We start from the raw sequence: 20,745 nt of genomic DNA on the forward strand, positions 1-20,745 counted from the left end.
CTTTGGGCATCAGAGGACACTGTCAAAGAGCAAAAAGACAACTCACAGAATGGGAGAAGATATTTGCAAATCATAACTATAAGGGTCTCATCCAAAATATATGAAGAACTCTTACAATTGAACATTAAAAAGACAAACAAAAGACAACCCAGATAGAATTGTTGGGTCATTATATTGTACACCTAAAATTAAAACAACTCTATATGCTAATTATGCTTCAGTAAAATAAAGACAAAACAGACAAATGTCTTGAATAAACAATTCTCCAAAAAAGATATAAGCTAACCAACAAGCACATGAAAAGATGCTGAGTGTCATTAGACATTAAGGAGATACAAATCAAAAGCACAATGAGATAGGGGTGCCTGGGTGCCTCAGTTGGTTAAGCAACTTGCCTTTGGCTCAGGTCATGATCCCAGAGTCCTGGGATTAAGTCCCACATCAGGCTTCAAGCTCCACAGAGAGTCTACTTCTCCCTCGACCTTCTCCCCTCTCATGTGCGCTCTCTTGATCTCTCTCTCTCTCTCTCTCAAATAAATAAAATCTTTTCCAAAAAAAACACAATGAAATATTGCTTCACACTCACAAGGATAGAAAAGAACAAACACAAATAGAAAGTAACAAGTGTTGGGAAAACTGAAGAAATTAGAACCCTCATTCTCTGCTGGTGGGAATGTAAGATGGTATAGACATTGTGGAAATATTTTAGTCATTTCCTCAAACAGTTAAACATGACTCAGCAATTCTGTTCCAAGGTAAATGTTCAAAAGAATTAAAACAGGTCTTCAAACAAATGTGCAAAGGAATATTCCTAGAAGCACTCATCACAATAGCCAAAAGGTAGAAACAATCCAAATGTCCAAGAACAAATGGCTAGATAAACAAAATGTGGTATATCCATATTTTGAAACTTTATTCAGCTATAAAAGGGAATGAAGTACAGATGCATGCTACAACATTGATGAAACTTTATGCTAGGTCAGAGAAAGTAGACATAAAATATTCTCTGATTCCATTTATATAAAATCTACAGAATAAAGAAATCCATAGAGACAAAAAACAGATTAGTGGTTTCCAGGAACAGTGGGGGTGGAAGGGAATAGAAACTGCTCAATGGGTACAATGTTTGTTCCCTTTTGTGATAATCAAAATGTTCTGGAACTGGAGAGTGGTGATGGTTCCATAACATTGGGAATGTACTAAATGGCCCTAAATTATGCCCTGAAAATGGTTAAAATGGGGAGTAAAATAAAATAAGTGAATAAAATGTCAAAAATTTTGAAATACTAAGTTTTATTATATAAAACACTATAGTCTGTACAAAGGAATATTACATTATCACGTATATAACAAAAGAGATTATATAATAGGAGCAGGACTACAATACAGATTCTTAACATTTTGTACTATAAAGAGCAGAAGAAATATTTCTCTGACTCAGTGCCAACTTAAAATAATTTTTAAAATAAATATGTTTTAAAATATGTACATTTAAAATATATGTATTTTCTAATGTTTAACTTTGTCGTTTCAGAGAGACGGAGTATTATAATTAGCTAGATTTATGGTCTTAGGGACATCATTTCAAAACAATCTATCTCCTGAACAGGTTCATAAGAATTATACAGTTTATTTAAATTGCCAAATTCTAAATCAGACACTAAAGGTAGTTCTTACTTATACTAGTATGTCAGTCTAGGGAATAAAAAGTTGTCACTTATCTCTTGTTATAAAGAACAAATAAATGTATTGAGAATAAATTAATCTATAGACTAGTTCATTCAGTCAGCAAATAAACATCTACTGTGTGCCAGGCACTGTGCTAGGTACTTGGTCTTCACTGACTTATTTTTTTTCTTTCTTTCTATGGGACAGTAGGGGAAAGAGTAGAGAAAGGGGAGGGGAAATCACTGACATTTTTAAGCCTGTAAATAATCATTTTGGAACCATTTCAGGCTTCTCCAAGACTGACAAAGCTATTTTATTTTGTATAAACGAATTACAATATTAATAGCCAAGTATTACTAAGTATTTTATTGTGCTTTACTGTATGTTAACCACCACTCTAATTACCTTACCTATGTAAACTTAATTAATTTTTACAACAACTCTGAGATAGGTACTATTTTTTTGGGGGATCGGTACTATTTTATGCTCATTTTATATAATGGGGATACTAAGAGGCAAAGTAATTTGTGGCAAGGGACATATCTGCTGTTAAGTTGAGGAACAGGCATATCAGGCAGTCTGGCCCTAGTACCTGCATTCACCTGCCTGAGTGATGATTTTTAGGTGTATCCTAAGAAGATGGTATTCACATCTAAAAATATTTTAGCTTTTTCTTCTCTATATTCTTTGATATAACTTCATTAATTCAAACTGTGAACTGAGGTGCTACTCATACTCTGAAATATTATTATAGAAGATGATAAATTTTACCTAAGCTTCCATGTAGTTTTAGTATTCTGTGATTATGCAAGTTTGTAAGAAAATCGAGTTCTCATTTAAGTTAGCAGTTCGTTATTAGCCCCAATATCCCTCTTTTAAAATAAATATTTTACAGTGCCAGCTATACAGTCTTAAATGAAACTCATGAAAATATAAGCTATCAAAGTATAAAAAATCATCAAAAATATTTAGTGCCTTAATTGTATTATACATTTCTATAGAGTACCTGTTGCAGTGTGTATATAATTAGGACTATGTAAGAAGACAACTGAGATAGTCTTTGTCCCTCTTTACAATGAATAAAGTTGAATATGAGAAAAATAAAATGACAGGGAAGCGTAAGGCAGAGACAAGGCTGCCAATGCACAGTTCCAGGGATATGGTTTGCATAAAGTACAATGTAAATAGTGCCATCTGGAGTGCTGCAGTGTCATAGCCCTGAGTAAAGCTTCAGTTATTAGAATAAAACTCACGTCATTAGTAATAAAAAAAAAAAAAGTGAAAGAGGGAAATAATATTTCAAAGTAGAAATAACACAAGACAAGTTATAGAATGTCAAGTTGAAAAACTAAGGAAGGATATTGTCTTGCAAATCAGTCAGTTTTTATATGGATGGTATCAGAATAACTATTTTGCCATGGGATGGGATACTAAAAAAATTTGCAAAAACTCTGTCTTTTATCTTGAAATACCCCCACCTTTTGAGGTATTTCTAAGTTTCATTCTCATTTAATGAATCAATCCATTTAATCCTCAGAAACCTTATGTAGTAGGTTTTCTTGTTATCCCTTTTATATAGAGGGGAATTGCAGGCAATCTAGCTTAACTACATTATGCTGTTTCTACTTTAACACTCTTGAAGTTTTAGTCTTTTTATATTATTGAAAAGACAAATGTTCAGATTACGTCTGTGTTCTGATCAAAATCAATTATTATGTAGGGATTTAATAAAATGGATAGAATTGTAGTTAGAGTCATGCCTGCAGAAGTGTTATCTCTTGTGAAGAATTTATAATTTTTGAAAGATACCTTTGCTAAAACATTCTAGTACCAGTTCTTGAAATGAAGATGTCATATTCTTCTTTATACTTCGTTAGCCCAGTTTATAGACAAAGAGTAAAGAGAAACATTTTTATAGAGGATAAGGAAAATTATTCTAGAGGAAACTGCTCTGGCCTTTGCACTAATAAGGTATTTTTCAGTGTCAGCCTTGTTTTACTGCCTTAAAGTCATCACAGCATCTAGAAGGATGCCCTTGTGGCAGGTACTCAGTGACTGGGTGAAGGAATCAATGCCACTCTGTACCTATCACAGCATCTTCTCATTACCAGAGCATCTGACAGATGTGTTTAAGAAAAATACCCAGCTAAATCATGGCATTGCTAGCCATTCAGCCTCATGTTTGATACCATTTCCTTTGTGGTCCTTCATCCTGTCCACCATATTCCAATACATGGGTATGTATATATATGTATGTGTATATGCCATGCACAGAGAAATGACAATATTGGTGTTCATAATTATGACCCAGCATTATCAAAAGAAGGCTAAAATTAATATAATATTTGAGAAGTAAATAAGTACATATTCATTTAGAAAATTAATTATTCCATACTTCCAAAAGAAGATAAAAATGATAGTTAAGTACTTAATGGGTTAAGCTTATTATTTTAAAAACTCACTAATACAGAACATCTTATTCCCAGTCAGTGCCAAATAACAGATGTTCTTGTATATTAAAAACAGTACCGTTCTGTAAGAACAAGTCAGATCAACAAGCATTTATTAAACACGTTTAGTATAGCCAACATTTGGTACTTTGGGGGATACAAAAGAAATAGAAGACCCAGTACTCACTGTAACTACAAAGGATGTCAGAAGTAAATCCCTTTCCTCCTCCACCCCCTCAATAGTCTTTTTAAATATTAGATAAAATTTATGGTGAAGGAAAATTGGCTTCTAGAAACCAGGAATTCTTAGCTTAAGACTAAAATAATAGAAACATGTAATGTGCTATTCATTTTGTCTATAAAACATGGGATATTAGTAGCTGTCATGTTCTAGCTGTCATCATTTTTAAAAAGAATGGAAGAGGGGTAGCATATAAAAAATAAGATTTTTTTTTTAGGAATACAACCAAATCACTGGATAAGGGAATACCAAATTACCTAAGATATTCACTAAGCCAATTGTACTGTTTTTTGAAAAATTGTACAAGAGGAAAAAGAATGTTTATCACATGTCTTCTGTGTACCCTAGATTATCATTGTTCATGTACATTTGAGAGTCCTCAAAATCCATAACTAAGTTGGTTTCCTACCCCATCCCCACCCTAAATGGGATCACAAAATGCATGATCTATTTAAAAACAGTCCTTGATCTATTTAAAAATGGTCCTGCGGGCCACCTGGGTGGCTCAATCATTAAGTTTCTGCCTTCAGCTCAGATTATCCCAGGGTCCTGGGATCGAACCCCACATGGGTCTCTCTGCTCAGCAGGAAGCCTGCTTCTCCCTCTCCCACTCCCCCAACTTGTGTTCCCTCCCTCTCTCTGTCAATAAATTTAATTAATTAATTAACTAAGTAAAACTTGTAAATAAATAAATAGAAATAGTCCTTGCAGGAAACAGAAAGAAGGGAACTGAGAACCTTCAATGAAGCATTCCTTGGGAGGTTAATCCCTATTCAGGAGCAAATAAATTGTGCCTAAATAATTACAGGTACAAAGTGAAATCAGGAGAATTTATATTCTTTATTATAATATTATGATTAAATGCAGAAATAAAGTTCTCTGCTTGTCTTCTAAAATTCCCTATAATTTTTGTAGCATTTTGAATCAAGATCAATTATTGCACAGTTTTCACAAGAGCTTTAAGAATGGAATAAATAAAGTTTGTGTTGGGTTTGGTAATAATTTACCTCTAATGAATGGAACATAAAGATTCTATGTCTTTATAAGAACTAACTGAAAGTTATACTAAAATCTGTTGTTCACATTTGCAGACCTTTTTTAATTCAATGCAGTATGTTAATGCAAGATTACAATAAAGTTATGAAGTGATGCAAGACTTTTCTGAACTTTTATATGATTGTGTACTGGTGACACCACTCTAATATTCAACTCTTTGTTCTCTCTCATGTCCCATTATAGATGAAATACAAAACCAGTATTTCATAAAATATATTACTGTATCAATGATTGCAGTAATGTAAGCTTGTTTTATGTGGCCCTCGTGTGGTTGCAGTAAGTGAATTGTATAAATGAGAATCAGATCCATAAACGTTTTTCAGGTTTGTTTTGAAAGTCCATTTATGTCACTAATGAGGACTACTTTCCCTCATTTACAACAGAATAGTCAAATTTTAGGTTCTAAAGTATATCGAAATCTTTCTTGGAAATAATGAAATGCTAATATTTCCTGGATAGTATTAGTGGTGTTTATGTTAGTTAAAGGAAAGGTCCTTTTACTCTGAATTCCTTGAAAATGAAATCATTGTATATGATCTGTTTGAAAACTGCCATATGGTATTTCTTTGCCATTGAGAGTTTAAATTTGAGGTTTATTTTTAAATGTGGCAAAATTTCTCACAATTCCTGTCCTTCAAAAATCTATCTGTCTATATAAGTTAAGATTTAATTCTCCACTGGGGCAGCCTCAGCTAGTTTCTCACCTCTGTGATGATAAACTTGTAGTTTCTGCCGAATTTGTTTATAATTTCAAGAAAACGAAATGAAAGAACAACATGTGAGCTTGTAAGATTTTTTTTAACACCTCTAAGGTTTTATGAAGATTTACAATAGTAGATTATTTTATGTATGGTATAGTTGGTTTGTTAGTGTTGTATTTGAAACAGGCCATCTTTGTCTCCCCTCTAAAATACACACAGACTTTGATTATTAACTCTATTTTTGACTCATTTTTTTTTGTTTTTGAAGGATCAAATAATAAGCAAATGCATTTATCTCTCATTTTCATCCTTAATAATTCTTCTTACACTCAAGTCAATAAAATTTCTGGTAATCCATTCTTTTATCACTAATAGTAATATATTAATACTACTTGCTTAGTAGTCTCTAGCATTTAAGAAGAAAAACCAAAATCAGTCTTATCTTATTTCTCAATATTTTTTTCTCAATATATTTGAAATACTGATACATACTGAAAGTACCCTGTACAAAATTCTTATTTTATATTATCATGGCATTTTGTCAAAGGCTTTTGCCCAGCTGACAAAGTTTATTTATTCACCACACTAACCTATCATACCCACTCTCAGATTTGCCCATCTAATCCCTAGATTTGTGCCTTCAATAATATGGTTTCCCACCTCTGAATTCCTTTTGCACCTAAAACCAGAGATTTTAACACTAAATTGCTTTGTAATTTGGTTTCGCTTCTTCCTAATTCTACATTCACTTACTAAGGAAATATACTGTTTTCCCTTTTTTTGAATTATCCGTATGGTGATGAATAACTTAGTAGTCAATTACTTGGAAATGGGAAGGAAAAATCTTCATTTTGTTATCACAAAATTTAATGAAAAAGGGGTTTGTTGTCTAAGAATATTGGAAGTCCCTTCCTTGCTCCCAGAAACACTGTAAAGTAGATCCTCCTTTTTTTTTTCTTGCTCTCATATTTAATTAATCAGTAACAACTCATGTGATCCAGTCAAGTCTTTTAGAAAGATTACAGTTAGTATTTTTTTTTGGCTTTATTGGTTAGAGAAGGCCAAATGGTTACAGATGTGTCATTTAATGTCACCCATTCCTTTTGTCTATACTGTCAGAAACATTTGGTAGCAGAAATTTCCTTCTACAGTAAACTTCTTTTTTTTTTTTTTCTTTTTTTTTCTTTATTTTTTATAAACATATATTTTTATCCCCAGGGGTACAGGTCTGATATGAGGAAATGATACAGTAAACTTCTTAACAATGAGATGCCAATAAAAAATGGAGAACAAATAAAAAGAACAGAGTATTACCCAAGAAATTTCCTTTCAAATTCTCAGAGGAAATATCTCCCTCTATTAATTGTCAATTTAAAAGACCCTTGAGAATACCTAGGATATCTCCGATATGCCAACACCCAATTTATGGGACCTTTTTATTGATTAAATTGGACAATTACATTTAAATACCATATGGTAGGGATACTTAATGTCCTGCTGAAAAGCACTCAGCCTGAAAGGAGGCAATAATTTTAACAATAAACTAACTACCAAAAGTATATTTAATTCACAATGTTAGATCTGGATAGTTCTCCATCTGTAAATTTTACAGCTTAAATCTAATAAGAGTTCAACGTAGGACCATGGAGTTGGGAGGGCTGGAGGTGTTTGTTATAATTATAGTCAAATTGGGTCAGAGTTGTCATTATTTTACTTGAAGAGGGATGCTATTTATATTACAGTGCTCTTTGATTTAATCTATATTATTGACTTCTTAATATGTCAATAAACTAATTTTACCTTAAAAGCTTTTTCTTTAAAATCTCCCTTGTAAACTTTTAAATAGGTATACAGTGTATTTCAAATAGCTTCTGATTTTTGGTCAAGATAGTTTAATTTAATAATGTGTTTTTAAACATTTATAGTCTATTACCTTTCCATGTGCTTGAGTAACATCTATTAAGAAGGTTATGAATCCTAACAGCTTTTCTTTTTTTGTGACATACTTCTTCGTTGAAAAGTATGCTGCTGTGGTTGTAACTAACTTTAAGTAGCTTTACTCATTATAAACAAATTTATTAGCAATAAATTTGAAAATATTGATATGAATTTTCAAATTTATTAATTTGTTTTCTGTTACATTAGAAACTCTCATCTGATATGGTCTAGACCTAACAGTTTGTTAAATAATAAAAGTCAGTACACTCAATCACAAAACTAAAATACAACCTACTAAATGGGAGAAGATATTTGCAAATGACACATCTGATAAAGGATTAGTATCCGAAATATATAAAGAACTTATACAACTCAACACCAAAAAAAAAAAAAAAATTAAAAATGGGCAGAAGACATGAAGAGACATTTCTTGAGAGAAGACCTACGGGTGGCCCACAGACACAAGATAAGATGCTTAGCATCACTCATCAAGGAAATGTAAATCAAAACCATAGTGAGATAACACCTCACACCTTTAAGAATGGCTAAAATAAAAAACTCAAGAAACAAGTGTTGGCAAGGATGCGGGGGGGAAAAGAAACCCTCAGGCACTGTGAGTGGACTGCAAACTGCTGCAGCCACTGTAGAAGACAATATGGAGGGTCCTCAAAAAATTAGAAATAGAACTGTCCTACAACCCAGGAATCCCACTACTAGGTATTTACCCAAAGAATGCAAAAACACTAATGTGAAAAGATACATGCACCCCCGTGTTTACTGAAACATTATTTATAATAGCCAAACTATGGAAGCAGGCCAAGAGTCCATCAATAGATGAAAGGAAAAAGAGGGTGTGGTGTGTGTTTGTATATGTGTATATGTATAATATATATATAGTACTTGGAGCTAGAGAATATAGTGCTAAGCGAAGTAAGTCAGAAAGATGAATACCATATGATGTCACTCATGGAATTTAAGAAACAAATCAAGGGGGTAAAAAATGAGAGAGACAAATCAAGAATCAGACTCTTAACTACAGAAAACAAATTGATAGTTACTAGAGGTGAGATGTATCAGGGGATATATGAAATAGGTAAAGGGGATTGAGAGTACACTTACCTTGCTGAGCACTGAGTAATATATGGAACTGTTAAATCACTATATTGTACACCTGAAACTAATATATGACTGTATATTAACTACATCGGAATTAAAATTTAATTAAGCTAATCTAGTCTCAAAAAATATGAATTAACTCAGGAAATCATTTTAAGAGATTGTCTACCTACCTTATTTTAATACACAAGATATGGATGAAAATTTATCAATTGCTTATTGCCAATTTTTAAATTTTAAGCTAAGACATCTATTTTTCCATAATTTATGGGTCTGATGATTAGCACTGGACATTTTTTTTGCATGAATCACACCCATGGTAGTGACTATAGTGAAAACATATCTAGACTTTTTACTTTGATTGCTTAATCTTTTGTAACTGACATACCTTCCTAATTTAAGAGCATTTTTAAGTTAGAAATTTACCTTTAGTTAGTTGCCATCAACTTAGCTTCATTGAAATAGCTTTCGCATTCATATTCTATCAGCTTACATAATACTAGTTGTGTAATTGTACTAATAAATAGGCATGGGTTTATACCCCATACGGTGGTTTACTAAGTTAAAAAAAAAAAAAAACCATCTTCCCTCTGTAAGTCTACAACAAATGTACATGTGAACCTATTAGAAAATAGCCTTGTTCCTGTCAATTCTATAGAGGGAAAAAGGAAGAGTCTGTCAGAAGGAAGTCAGTTAAGAGCTTTGACTACATATTGTATTCACATCTTAAAATTTGTGCAAATTAATCCATACATGGATAAGTGAAAATAACATAATATGCAAGAAAAAGGGGAAGATTTTAAAAATCTACCTTACAAGTAAGACCAACTGAAAAGTTGCACATTTTGCCAAATGATTGTTTTAAGATTGTTTTTATCGTAAATTTGTCAGAGAACGTGTAGGTTTCTTCCGTTGGTAATTAAAAGCAGTATGAGAGGAAAAAACAAGGTATGGCCAGTCTGGAAAGCTATTTGACAATACCTGCTGGAGTTCAACATATTTGTAAGCTATAATCCATCAATTCCATGCGTAGGTATATATACTCAGCAGGGGTGTGTGTGTTTGTGTGTTGGGGGTGGGGGGATGTGAGTGTATTAACTAAGAAACATACAAGAAGATTTACAGCAGCATTATTAACAATGACCAAAACTGGAAACAGCCTAAGTATCAACAGTACAGTAGGTAAATACATTACAGTGTGTTTAATTAATGGAATACTATCTACAGCAACAAGTGAACAGAATATAACAACATGCGACAATGTTAGTAAATCTCACAAAATCTAATGATAAGTGATAGGTGCCAGACCAAGAAAATATGTACTACATGATTCCATTTTATGATGTTCAAACCAGGCAAAGGTACACAATTTTGTGAGAAGTCAGGATATTAGGTGCTTTTTGTGAGAGAGCAAAGAAGATCAGAAGGAAGCCCAGGATGACTTTTTGGAGTTCTGGAAATACTGTTTCTTTTTTTTTTTTTTTTTTTTAAGATTTTATTTATTAATTTAACAGAGAGAGATCACAGTTAGGCAGAGAGGCAGGCATAGAGAGAGAGGAGGAAGCAGGCTCCCTGCCGAGCAGAGAGCCCGATGCGGGACTCGATCCCAGGACCCTGAGATCACGACCTGAGCTGAAGGCAGCGGCTTAACCCACTGAGCCACCCAGGTGCCCCCTGGAAATACTGTTTCTTAATTGAGTGCTATATTCTCTGAGCTGTGTGCTTAAGATTTATGTGTTTTTTATTATGTATGGTGAACTGCAAAAAAATGTATCAAAAAATAAAAGAATGTGATTTTATCTGATGGAACTAATATTAACTAGATGAGCCATGAAGTAATGACAGAAAAATGAGTTGAGCTCTACAAAGGGATTTGAGAAGAACTTAATTATGGAATCAATCAAAAAGGGAAATAAGACTTAACAACTTAAAGTATACCATCTGTAGCTTATTTAGTTATAACTCATTTCAGCCCAATTTGTTGTATTTTGCACACTTAGTACTTAGATTATGCAACCACTGAGAATTATTTAATAAGCACATAAATATAAACCATAAATCACTTTATCCTAGTCCTATAAAGTAATCTGGATCACCCTCATTTTTAAGTCAGGTTTTTTGTTTTGTTTTGTTTTTAAGCATCAGGTTCTGTTAGGATAAAATACTATTTAAAAATTAGACTAAAATTTGGTTCATTGGACCAAATTAAAATACACTTATTTTTGTAGAATGTCCTTATTCATAATTTCTACCTCTTTGGTTTTCTTCATTTGAAAGGAAAAAAATGATGAAAAGGTTTGAAAGAATGGAGCCTTTAGACCATTCCCCCGTGAGACTCACTGAATTTGCAAGACATTCCTACTATTTCAATAGTGGTAAAATATATGCTAGCCCAGCACTTTATTATGCAAGAGGCAATAGAGAAGAAAGAAATATTCAGTTGCCATAATTAATAATCTTATTCATTGTGGGAAGTGAAATACAATTGCACAAACTATTGGTAAATGTGATTCCCTCTTCAATTAAATTATAATTGTTTCCCTTGTATAGTAAATATAGATGAAAAGTGTTGATTTGGCAAAAGAAAAAGTATGCTTCTAAATTATTTAATCAAATAGATAATCATTTTGAAAAACATTTGTGTTTGTTTATATGTAACTATAATATTTCATAATTGAAGATCCTATAATTTCTATAAGAGAGAAAAAATATTTCAAATAATATGCTTTGGCACAGAATAACAGCAATGTTCAATACATATGTCTATTGTTTTTGAAGTAAATCTTTCCCTAAACTTCAAATGTATACTCCTTAAGTTTGTTGAAATTATTTTGTGGTCCCTAATGGGATATAAACTATAAACCCTAGAAGAAAAGGTCTAAGGCATTTTGATGAGCTGTTTTAATTCTTAATTTAAATTCTTAAAGACCAGAATTCTGTGTGTACTTTGCCAACCACTCAGAACTTCTGCCTCCTGCCATGCTAACTCTTCCACACTCTGTACTTATATCTGTGAGATATAACTGGCTGAGTGTGAAGGATGAGCTGGACAACTAGCAGTCTGGATGGGGAGTAGCACTTTTCACAGTAAAGTGCCATTATTGAGATTTCTAAGTCTTGATCTCTGCTATGAGGTTGGGAAAGAAATTGAGATAGAAAGCCATGTCAGCGAGTAGCTTGGTCCTTGTTACTCTGGATTTGTAAGTGTGAGGAGGAGTAGGAAGAACCAGGTATCTGTTCCTTCAACCAACCTTTACTCTGGTGGCTTTCAATCAAGGCACCTTTAATAAGCAGAATTGGGGAAGTAAGCCAGATCAGAGAAGGTATAAGATAAGAAGCAGCTCCTGGCATGGAAAGACAAAAGCAGAAGGAATTAAACAAGTATGGAAATTATCTCCCTAAATTCATGTCACATCACCTCATACTAGCTTCTTTATACATTATTTTGGAAAATGGGAGTATTGGGGGTAGGATGTGTTAAGCACCCCTGGCAGAAACCGTTACTGAAATGACTACTGAAGTAGGAAGGCAACCTATTTAGTGAACTGGAAACTTCAAGATTCTGCCCACAAAATAAAGATTATATGAATAGTTTAATTTGGTTACTGTGTTACAGTGTTAAATTAGAAAATGTATGTGATTGTTTTTCCATGACTGAGTATGTTAAAACTTCTTCACACTGCTTTCAGTTTTTTTTTAAACATATACTTTAGCTATAAATATCTATATAGTATAATCTCTAGTTAATAGCTTTGAATTAATTGATGGGAGTGTCATTTTTATTTTAGTAGTGATATAGCAAAAATATTTAACATTATATTCTATTCTTTTATTAGGATTTGGAACTTGGAAGGAATGCAGACAGCTCATTTTGTTCTTCATTCCCCTGGAATGAGTGTGTGCTGGCATCCTGAGGAAAGTTTTAAGGTTGGTATTTATAACTTGGTTTTCTTTTATTAAGCTGAGAAGACATATACAGGTGTAATACATGCATATATAGAGGAGAAAAATCAATTACTTTTTCTACCTCAGAGACTCTAATTGTCATAAATGCATCAGACTAGTGTAGAATTCTGTAACTTAAAATCTCTGTATAATTAAGTTTTTATTTTACAACCATCATCCATAAATGACATTTTTCGGAGTACATTTTTCCTGCCCTTTTGAAGATTGCAATCTAAAAACAGATGCCCAGTCTATCTAGTAGCAATATTCATTAAAAAAAAAAGTTAATATCCATGCTTGAAGCTATAATATGTAAACAGACAGCATCACTGACAAATTTGAGCTGGCTGCAGTGATATTCAACTCCTATTCAGAGTAGAGCTTTCTAAAATTCTAAAAATACACTAGAAGTTATTATCAATTGACCTTAATTCTTACTTCATTGAGAGGATAGGACTCATTGAACAAAAGTTCTCTCATTTGCCAGTATCTGCTCTGGCATCACTCTGTTTGATCTTTCCCTAGAAGCTAAGAAGTTACCGTGTTCCATGGTGGTGGGTATTGTGGAGGGCACGTATTACATCTATCAGTAGGTGTGGTGCATAAACAATGAATTCTGGAACACTGAAAAGAAATTTAAGAAATAAATTAAAATTTAAAAAAAAATTTTTTTAAATAAGTTACCATGTTCATCTTGTTAAAGTTAATTCTTTAGCTGTATAGATCTCATGCCAGTTCCCTAGGCATCTTGCTTTTATAGCTTTCTAATGTCTTTGTGCTTCTCCATTGACTCTTTTACATCCTCATAGTTGTACAAAAAGATAAGCTTGATTTAATTATAGGAAACGCTTGTATAATACTAAATATACTTGGCCCATTGTCAACTTTTTATATTAGCTCACTTAATCCTCATGGCAACCTTATGAGATAGCAGCTATGATCACCCTCATTTTATAGAAAACCCATTTCTGTCACTTCTATCTTGAAACCCTGCTCACTTGATCTTTAAAGATTCATTATTCTAGTCCTCTTGAGCATCTCTGCATGTATCTTCCCTTTTTCTTTCTCCTTTGCCAACACTTCTTTTACCATGTATTTGTGAATTGTTGGAAGATGTAGTTTTTACCAACATTGTGCCCTTTACGTGTGAGAGAGGGTAAAAGAATGAATAAAGCCCCTGCCCTTACGTTGCACAATGATGGACTTATAATAAAGAAAAACCTGTAAATACAGCAACACAGATTTTAAGTGTTTTAACTGTTGGAATAAAAAAATCTAGTAAGTAGATCAATTACATAAGAAAGAATTAATCAGATCTGCTGATAGCCTTCACAGAGGAGGTAATCCTGAGCTGAGATGTTCCAGACTATGTAAGTATGTTTTCTGAACCTTAGGATACCATGAAAATTTGTTTCAGGCAGGTTAGATCTTTCTTCAGTAGAACTGGACACTCTGTATATGTACATGAGTAAAATTTTCCAATTTATTCATATTACATATGTAGGGATTGTTCCATGTATAAGTAATGTTTTTGAAGCCAGGTCCTATATTTTATTTTAGGCAAGATTTCCCCCCTGTAGTGGTGAGTCTACATGAACTATAACAGGGATTCTAACCAAATGTTAATATCACCGTATATAAATACAATAGACTACCTTTTTTTTCTCCCTAGAGAGAGCAGGAAGGGCAGTGGGAGAGGGGAAGAGAGAGAATCTTTTTTTTTTTTTTTTTTTTTTAAAGATTTTATTTAAGAGAGAACACAAGCAGGGGTTAGGGGCAGACAGAAAAGCAGACTCCCTGCTGAGCAGGGAGACCCATCTGGGGCTTGATCCTGGGACTCCAGGATCATGACCTGAGCCAAAGGCAGACACTTAACTGACTGAGCCACCCAGGTGCCCCAGAGAGAGAAAATCCATGCTGGGCATGGAGCCTGACATGGGGTTGTCTCCCAACCCTGAAATCATGACCTGAGCTAAAATCTAGAGTTGGATGCTTAACTGACTGAACCACGCAGATACCCCAGATAAGCTACTTTTTTTGTTGTTTCTTTTTCTAATAACTTTATTGAGATATAGGCAAAATGCTATAAATCCACCCTTTTAAAGTCTACAGTTCACTATTTTATAGTATATTTACAGAGTGCAAACAGTACTAGTATTTAATTTTAGAATATTTTCATGAACTCTGAAAGAAAACCTATACCGAGCTCTGCCCACCACCACCAGCAACCATTAACCTGCTTTCTGTCTTTATGTATTTGACATCCAAATGGGCTGCTTTTTAAAATCTGTGACCTAGATGAGAAACCAGAACTTTTCTTACAACTTCTTTACCGAAACTTGAATCTTAATGCTTAATCGCTTTCCTCCATATGCTTTAAGTTAATTTCTGTTTTTCTTCTATCATTAAAACTCCATCCCACCCCACCTCCTTTCTTTTATTGTTTCCGTGACTTCAGAATGTTTAGAAGTCCGTGCTGTAGGTCACATACACTCAAAATCCTGAAATCATTTTTAATGTCTTCACCCCATGTATGCAAACTTTTCCAGGTTTTTAACTTTTCCTTCCTTAGGTACATATTACTAGACCACTTTCTTTGTCATTAAGGTGCATTCTTCACCTTTCTGTTCCCACAAGTAACTCCTGCCAGGGCTTACCGCTATTTCAAAAGTTTTGAACGTTAAAATACCGGTTTCATCATGTCTCCCCTATACTCAAAAACCTAAAATACAGAAAGGCAACACAGAAGTGATTAAGAGTATGGTCTCTTGGGGTGCCTCGGTGGCTCAGTCATTAAGCATCTGCCTTCGGCTCAGGTCATGATTCTGGGGTCCTGGAATCGAGCCCCACATCAGGCTCAGTGGGAAGCCTGCTTCTCCCTCTCCCACTTCCCCTACTTGTGTTCTCTCTCTCACTGTGTCTCTCTCAAATAAATAAGTAAACATATTAAAAAAAAAAAAAAGTATGGCCTCTTGAGATAATTGCCTGGAGTCATATCCCAGTTCCACCACTTACAAGCTATGTGTTTTCAGGCAAGTTGCAAAAGCTCTCTCAATCACTGCCTTTACCTCTTCTTCTTGTAAAATGGAAACTCATGAAGACTAAGTGAGTGAACTCTTAAAAAGTCCTTACAGAAAACCTAGCACATAATAAGCACTTGATCAATTTGAGTTTCTTGTCATTATTAACACTTATTACTACTAACCGATCTGGTGGCTCTCTGTAATCTGATGTATCCAGTCAAGCCCATTTTGTTCTATTTTGCTTAGCCTGGTAAAAAATAAGGCAGCTAGAGAAGAGAGAGATGGGTCCATGACTATCTGTCTCATAGAATTCTAATGAAAATCATATGAGGTGTGAACTACACACATAATCTGGAAAGCAAAAAGCAAATACTAGCATTTGATAGTTAATAAAAGATACAAAGTCAAAAGATCTCAAGAATTTATTTCTTTTTTTAAGGATTTTATTTACTTATTTGTCAGAGAGAGAAAGATAGAGCGAGTGAGCAGGGAGAACAGGCAGAAGAAGAAGCAGGCTCCCACCTGAGTTGCGAGCCTGATGTGGGACTCAATCCCAGGACCCTGGGATCATGACCTCAGCCAATGGCAGCCGCATAACCAACTGATAACACTGGCATCCCAAGAAATTAAGATCTTAAATCTAATTGACCACAGTTGGAACTAGGATTTTACCAGGTAGTAATAATAGAACCAAGAGTTGAGGATGTTTCGGAATCAGATCTGAGTCTCTGACTCTAAGGGAGTGGATTGCTGCTAAATCAAATGGGGTATAATAACCAACACTTGTTGAATGCTGTCTGAGTGCCAGGAACTATGCTGAGTATTTTACATGTGTTCTAATGTAATTCTCTCAAAACACTCTGAGGTTGGTAACATTTTTCTGTCCATTTTGTAGATAAGAAAACTGAAACACACCAAAAAGTTAATAAGTCGTTTGTCCAAGGCCACACAAAGATTTGAGCTTACTCTGATTCAAGTACTAGTGTTCTGTACTACAAAAGAAATATTCCCTCTGAAAATTCAGTGCATACTCTGTTTATAGTTCTGAGAAGTCCTAAAGGAAAAGTTCCCCTGTGAACTTTTTAGCTCTAGCAGTTCTCAAACTTATTTAACTTTTTTACTCTATGCTTTCAACCAAAAAAATAAAAATCTATCATTACAGTTGAGCACAGTTGAAAAAAGATAACTGAGAACTGAGTTTTCAATCTGACTTCAACCTATAATAATAACAAATTTTTTTGAGCCTGTTCTGTGCTAAGACTATTCTAAGTGCTTTACATATATTAACTCATACCAAACTATGAAATAGGTACTGTTACTAGCTCCACTTTTATTGATGAGTGCAGTTGCAGGCTCTGCCACAGGCTAGCAGTGAGACTTCAACAAGTTACCTTTGTCACTCTGTGCCTCAGTCTCCTCTTCTGAAAAACAGGATTAATGACAGTAATTTTTTCATACAGTGGTTATGAGGATTCAGTAAGGCAGGGCATATAAAGCTCAGTGTTGCATTTGTTTTTGTTGTATATGTCACTGACCTGATGTTGTTGGCAGTAGAATTAGTATTATTTTAACATTCTTCCTATTAGAGAATAGTTTTAAATTCTACCTTTTCTATTAAGAATCTCATAATGGAAAAACTACCCATATTCTATTTATATTCTATGGTCAGTTTTTTTTCCCTAATTCTCTTCTCTAGATGGGAAATTTCTTTATATCAAAGATCATCTTTTACTTTTGATTTCTGTTGAAATTAGCATAGTATTTTGCATAAATACTATGTATTATATATAATTCATCTTCATTATTCGCAGATTCTGTATCTGCAAGTTCATCTACTCACTGAAATTTATTTATAACCCCAAAATCAGTACTCATGGCATTTCACAGTTGCAGACATGCTCAGAGCAATAAGAAATTTGAGTCGACTAATGTGCACATTTTCAGCTAAGGCTGAATGAGGCCAGCACTCTGCCTTCTTGTTTTAGCTCTCATACTCTAAAGAAGTGTCCTATTTGTGGTCTATTTTTGAGCACGTTTTTGTGCTTTTTGTTAGTGATTTCACCATGTAAAATGGTCCCCCAAGCATAAAGCATAAGTGCTAAAGTGCAGTCTAGGGTTTCTAAGTGCCAGAAGGCAGTGATGTGCTTTATGGAGAAAATAATATGGTGTTAGATAAGCTTTATTCAAGCATAAGCTATAGTGCTGTTGACTGTGAGGTTTGGGTTTGGGGTTTTGTTTTGTTTTATTTAAGATTTGTTCATTGTATTTTGGAGAGGGCAGGGAGGGTCATAGGGAGAAAAAGAGGAACTCAAGCGTAGTCCACCACAGAGCCTGATGCGGTGCTTGATCTCAGGAACCTGAGATCAGACCTGAGCCAAAACCAAGAGTCAGGCACTTAACTGACTGTACCACCTGGGCACCACGGCTCTGAGTTCTCGCTATGTTAATGAATCAGTATATATGAAATGTTATCTTTAAACATACATAAGACCAGATTATGCATTGGTCAGTTACAAAAAATGTTATGCTCAGAGACTCACAAGAACCAAACACTTTATTTTCCCCAGGATCAATGTTCAGTATTCACCAATTCCTCATTCACAGCAACTTAATAGGCTCTACCTACCATGAATAGTAAGACTCAACTCTATGTGTGGGCAGTGGGCATAGAATGACTGCCTGTAGTCCCAAGCCAGACATGATCTGTGTTACTAGAAGTAGTAGTAATACTTTAATGGTGTTTTATGGGTTTAGGAAAATACTGTTAATGTACAATATCACATTATAGCTGTATGGAAACATCTTGAGTCTGGTATAATTATCCCGCATTTCACAGATAGGAAAAAAGCAAACTCTAGGTCACTCAAAAGATTAGTAGAAACCAGGATTATTGACAGTAAGTCTCTCATTGTTTCCAGGCCACCACTGGTACTTCACACCTTCAGGAATGTTTGCACTGTAATATAATCAGAATTACAAGAACATTCTGTAAAAGTGAGAACTTTACAGAAAATGTGAGGAGTCTTTAAGCCATTTTATTTGCGCAACAGCTACATATCTATTCATAGCAATTTCTTTACCTTAACTCCCACAAATAGGTATCCTAATGCCTTGCTTCTTTGAGTCTAAGAAATAAATTTTTTCACGTTAATATTTTATAAAATGGAAATTATCTTATAATTATTTTTGCATTGATAAAATATTTCTTAGAGGGGCGCCTGGGTGGCTCAGTGGGTTAAGCCTCTGCCTTCAGCTCAGGTCATGACCCCAGGGTCCTGGGATCGAGCCCTGCATCGGGCTCTAAACTCAGCAGGGAGCCTCCTTCCTCCTGTCTCTGCCTGCCTCTCTGCCTACTTGTGATCTGTTAAATAAATAAATAAAATCTTTTTTAAAAAAATATTTCTTAGATAGGAAGGGAAGGAAGAAGAGAGGGATCAGGGAAGGAAGGAAGCAGACAAATTCATTATTCAACATCTTAAATCATTAGTATTTTTAAAATAAAGGAAATATTGAAGAGTACTGTTTATTGAGTGAGTGGCTACTTTGTGACAAGCATAGTACTGGGTGCTTTACATGTATTACTTTTTTAAGATTTTATTTTTTTTAAGTGATGATCTCTACACCTAACTCATGGGGCTTGAACTCACAACCCCGAGATCAAGAGTCACATGCTCACCCAGGCATCCCCCTATAATACTCACTTAATCACCACAACAATGCTGTAGCTATTCTTATCCTCACATACACATTTTAGAAAGGAGAAAGCTGCCAATTGAAGACTTGTAATTTGACCATTTAGCTTTTAAATGAAGGAAGCAGCGTTGCTCCCCTGGTCAGTCTGTGTTCCTAACGTCATGCTTCCTTCCATTCTGGAAACCATCTCACATCACATAAGGGTGTGTAACACATAATATAGCTCTGTTGAGAAATACACACTTAGCTGTCCTTTCTAGACAACATAACTTAAAGCTATAACTTTCCCCAGAATGATTCTTTGGACTTTTTTTTTCCTAGTAACCATACATCATCATTTAAAATTGTACTCAACTTTCCTGGGTCTTTCTTTCACCAGTTTTCTCCGAGTTTTTTAATATTTGACAGAGATTTTTACATAGGCCTCTCTTACTTCATTTGCACTTGATGTTCCATTTGTAATATATGCAGATGTTTACATATTATATGTAATGTTGGATTTCTGCCTCAGATTTGGCTAGTGAATTAGGTGAATTTTTTCTGTCCTGTCTTACAGCTGATGGTTGCAGAGAAGAATGGAACAATCCGGTTTTATGATCTTTTGACTCAACAGGCTATTTTATCTCTTGAATCAGAACAGATGCCATTAATGTCAGCCCATTGGTGCTTAAAAAATACCTTCAAAGTTGGAGCTGTTGCAGGAAATGATTGGTTAATTTGGGATATTACTCGATCCAGGTACTTCCTTAACAGCTGTCTGTTGCATACCCCAAAAGTCAGTCACTATTGTTGACTGATCCATGGAGCCATTCTTGTATACCTGAGCCTCACTATAGAGCAGAAACAAGTCTATCTTGCAAAAGGACCAGAGCTGTGGGTTTTTACGTAAGAGAGATGCCCATGATTTGCAGATT

The 20,745-nt window shown here is 34.3% G+C and overlaps 1 protein-coding gene across 1 annotated transcript in view; it reads left to right on the forward strand.

The window, feature by feature from the left end:
* Nucleotides 1-20,745, forward strand: part of NUP37 (nucleoporin 37) — a 43,540-nt gene that overhangs the window by 19,708 nt on the left and 3,087 nt on the right. The window contains exons 6-7 of the mRNA XM_082739486.1: nucleotides 13,007-13,097; nucleotides 20,388-20,569. Coding sequence (XP_082595612.1) covers nucleotides 13,007-13,097; nucleotides 20,388-20,569 — 273 coding nt within the window. The remainder of the gene's footprint in view (nucleotides 1-13,006; nucleotides 13,098-20,387; nucleotides 20,570-20,745) is intronic.

This window comes from Mustela nivalis, assembly GCF_964662115.1.
Source record: "Mustela nivalis genome assembly, chromosome: 7".
Classification (NCBI taxonomy): Eukaryota; Metazoa; Chordata; class Mammalia; order Carnivora; family Mustelidae; genus Mustela; species Mustela nivalis.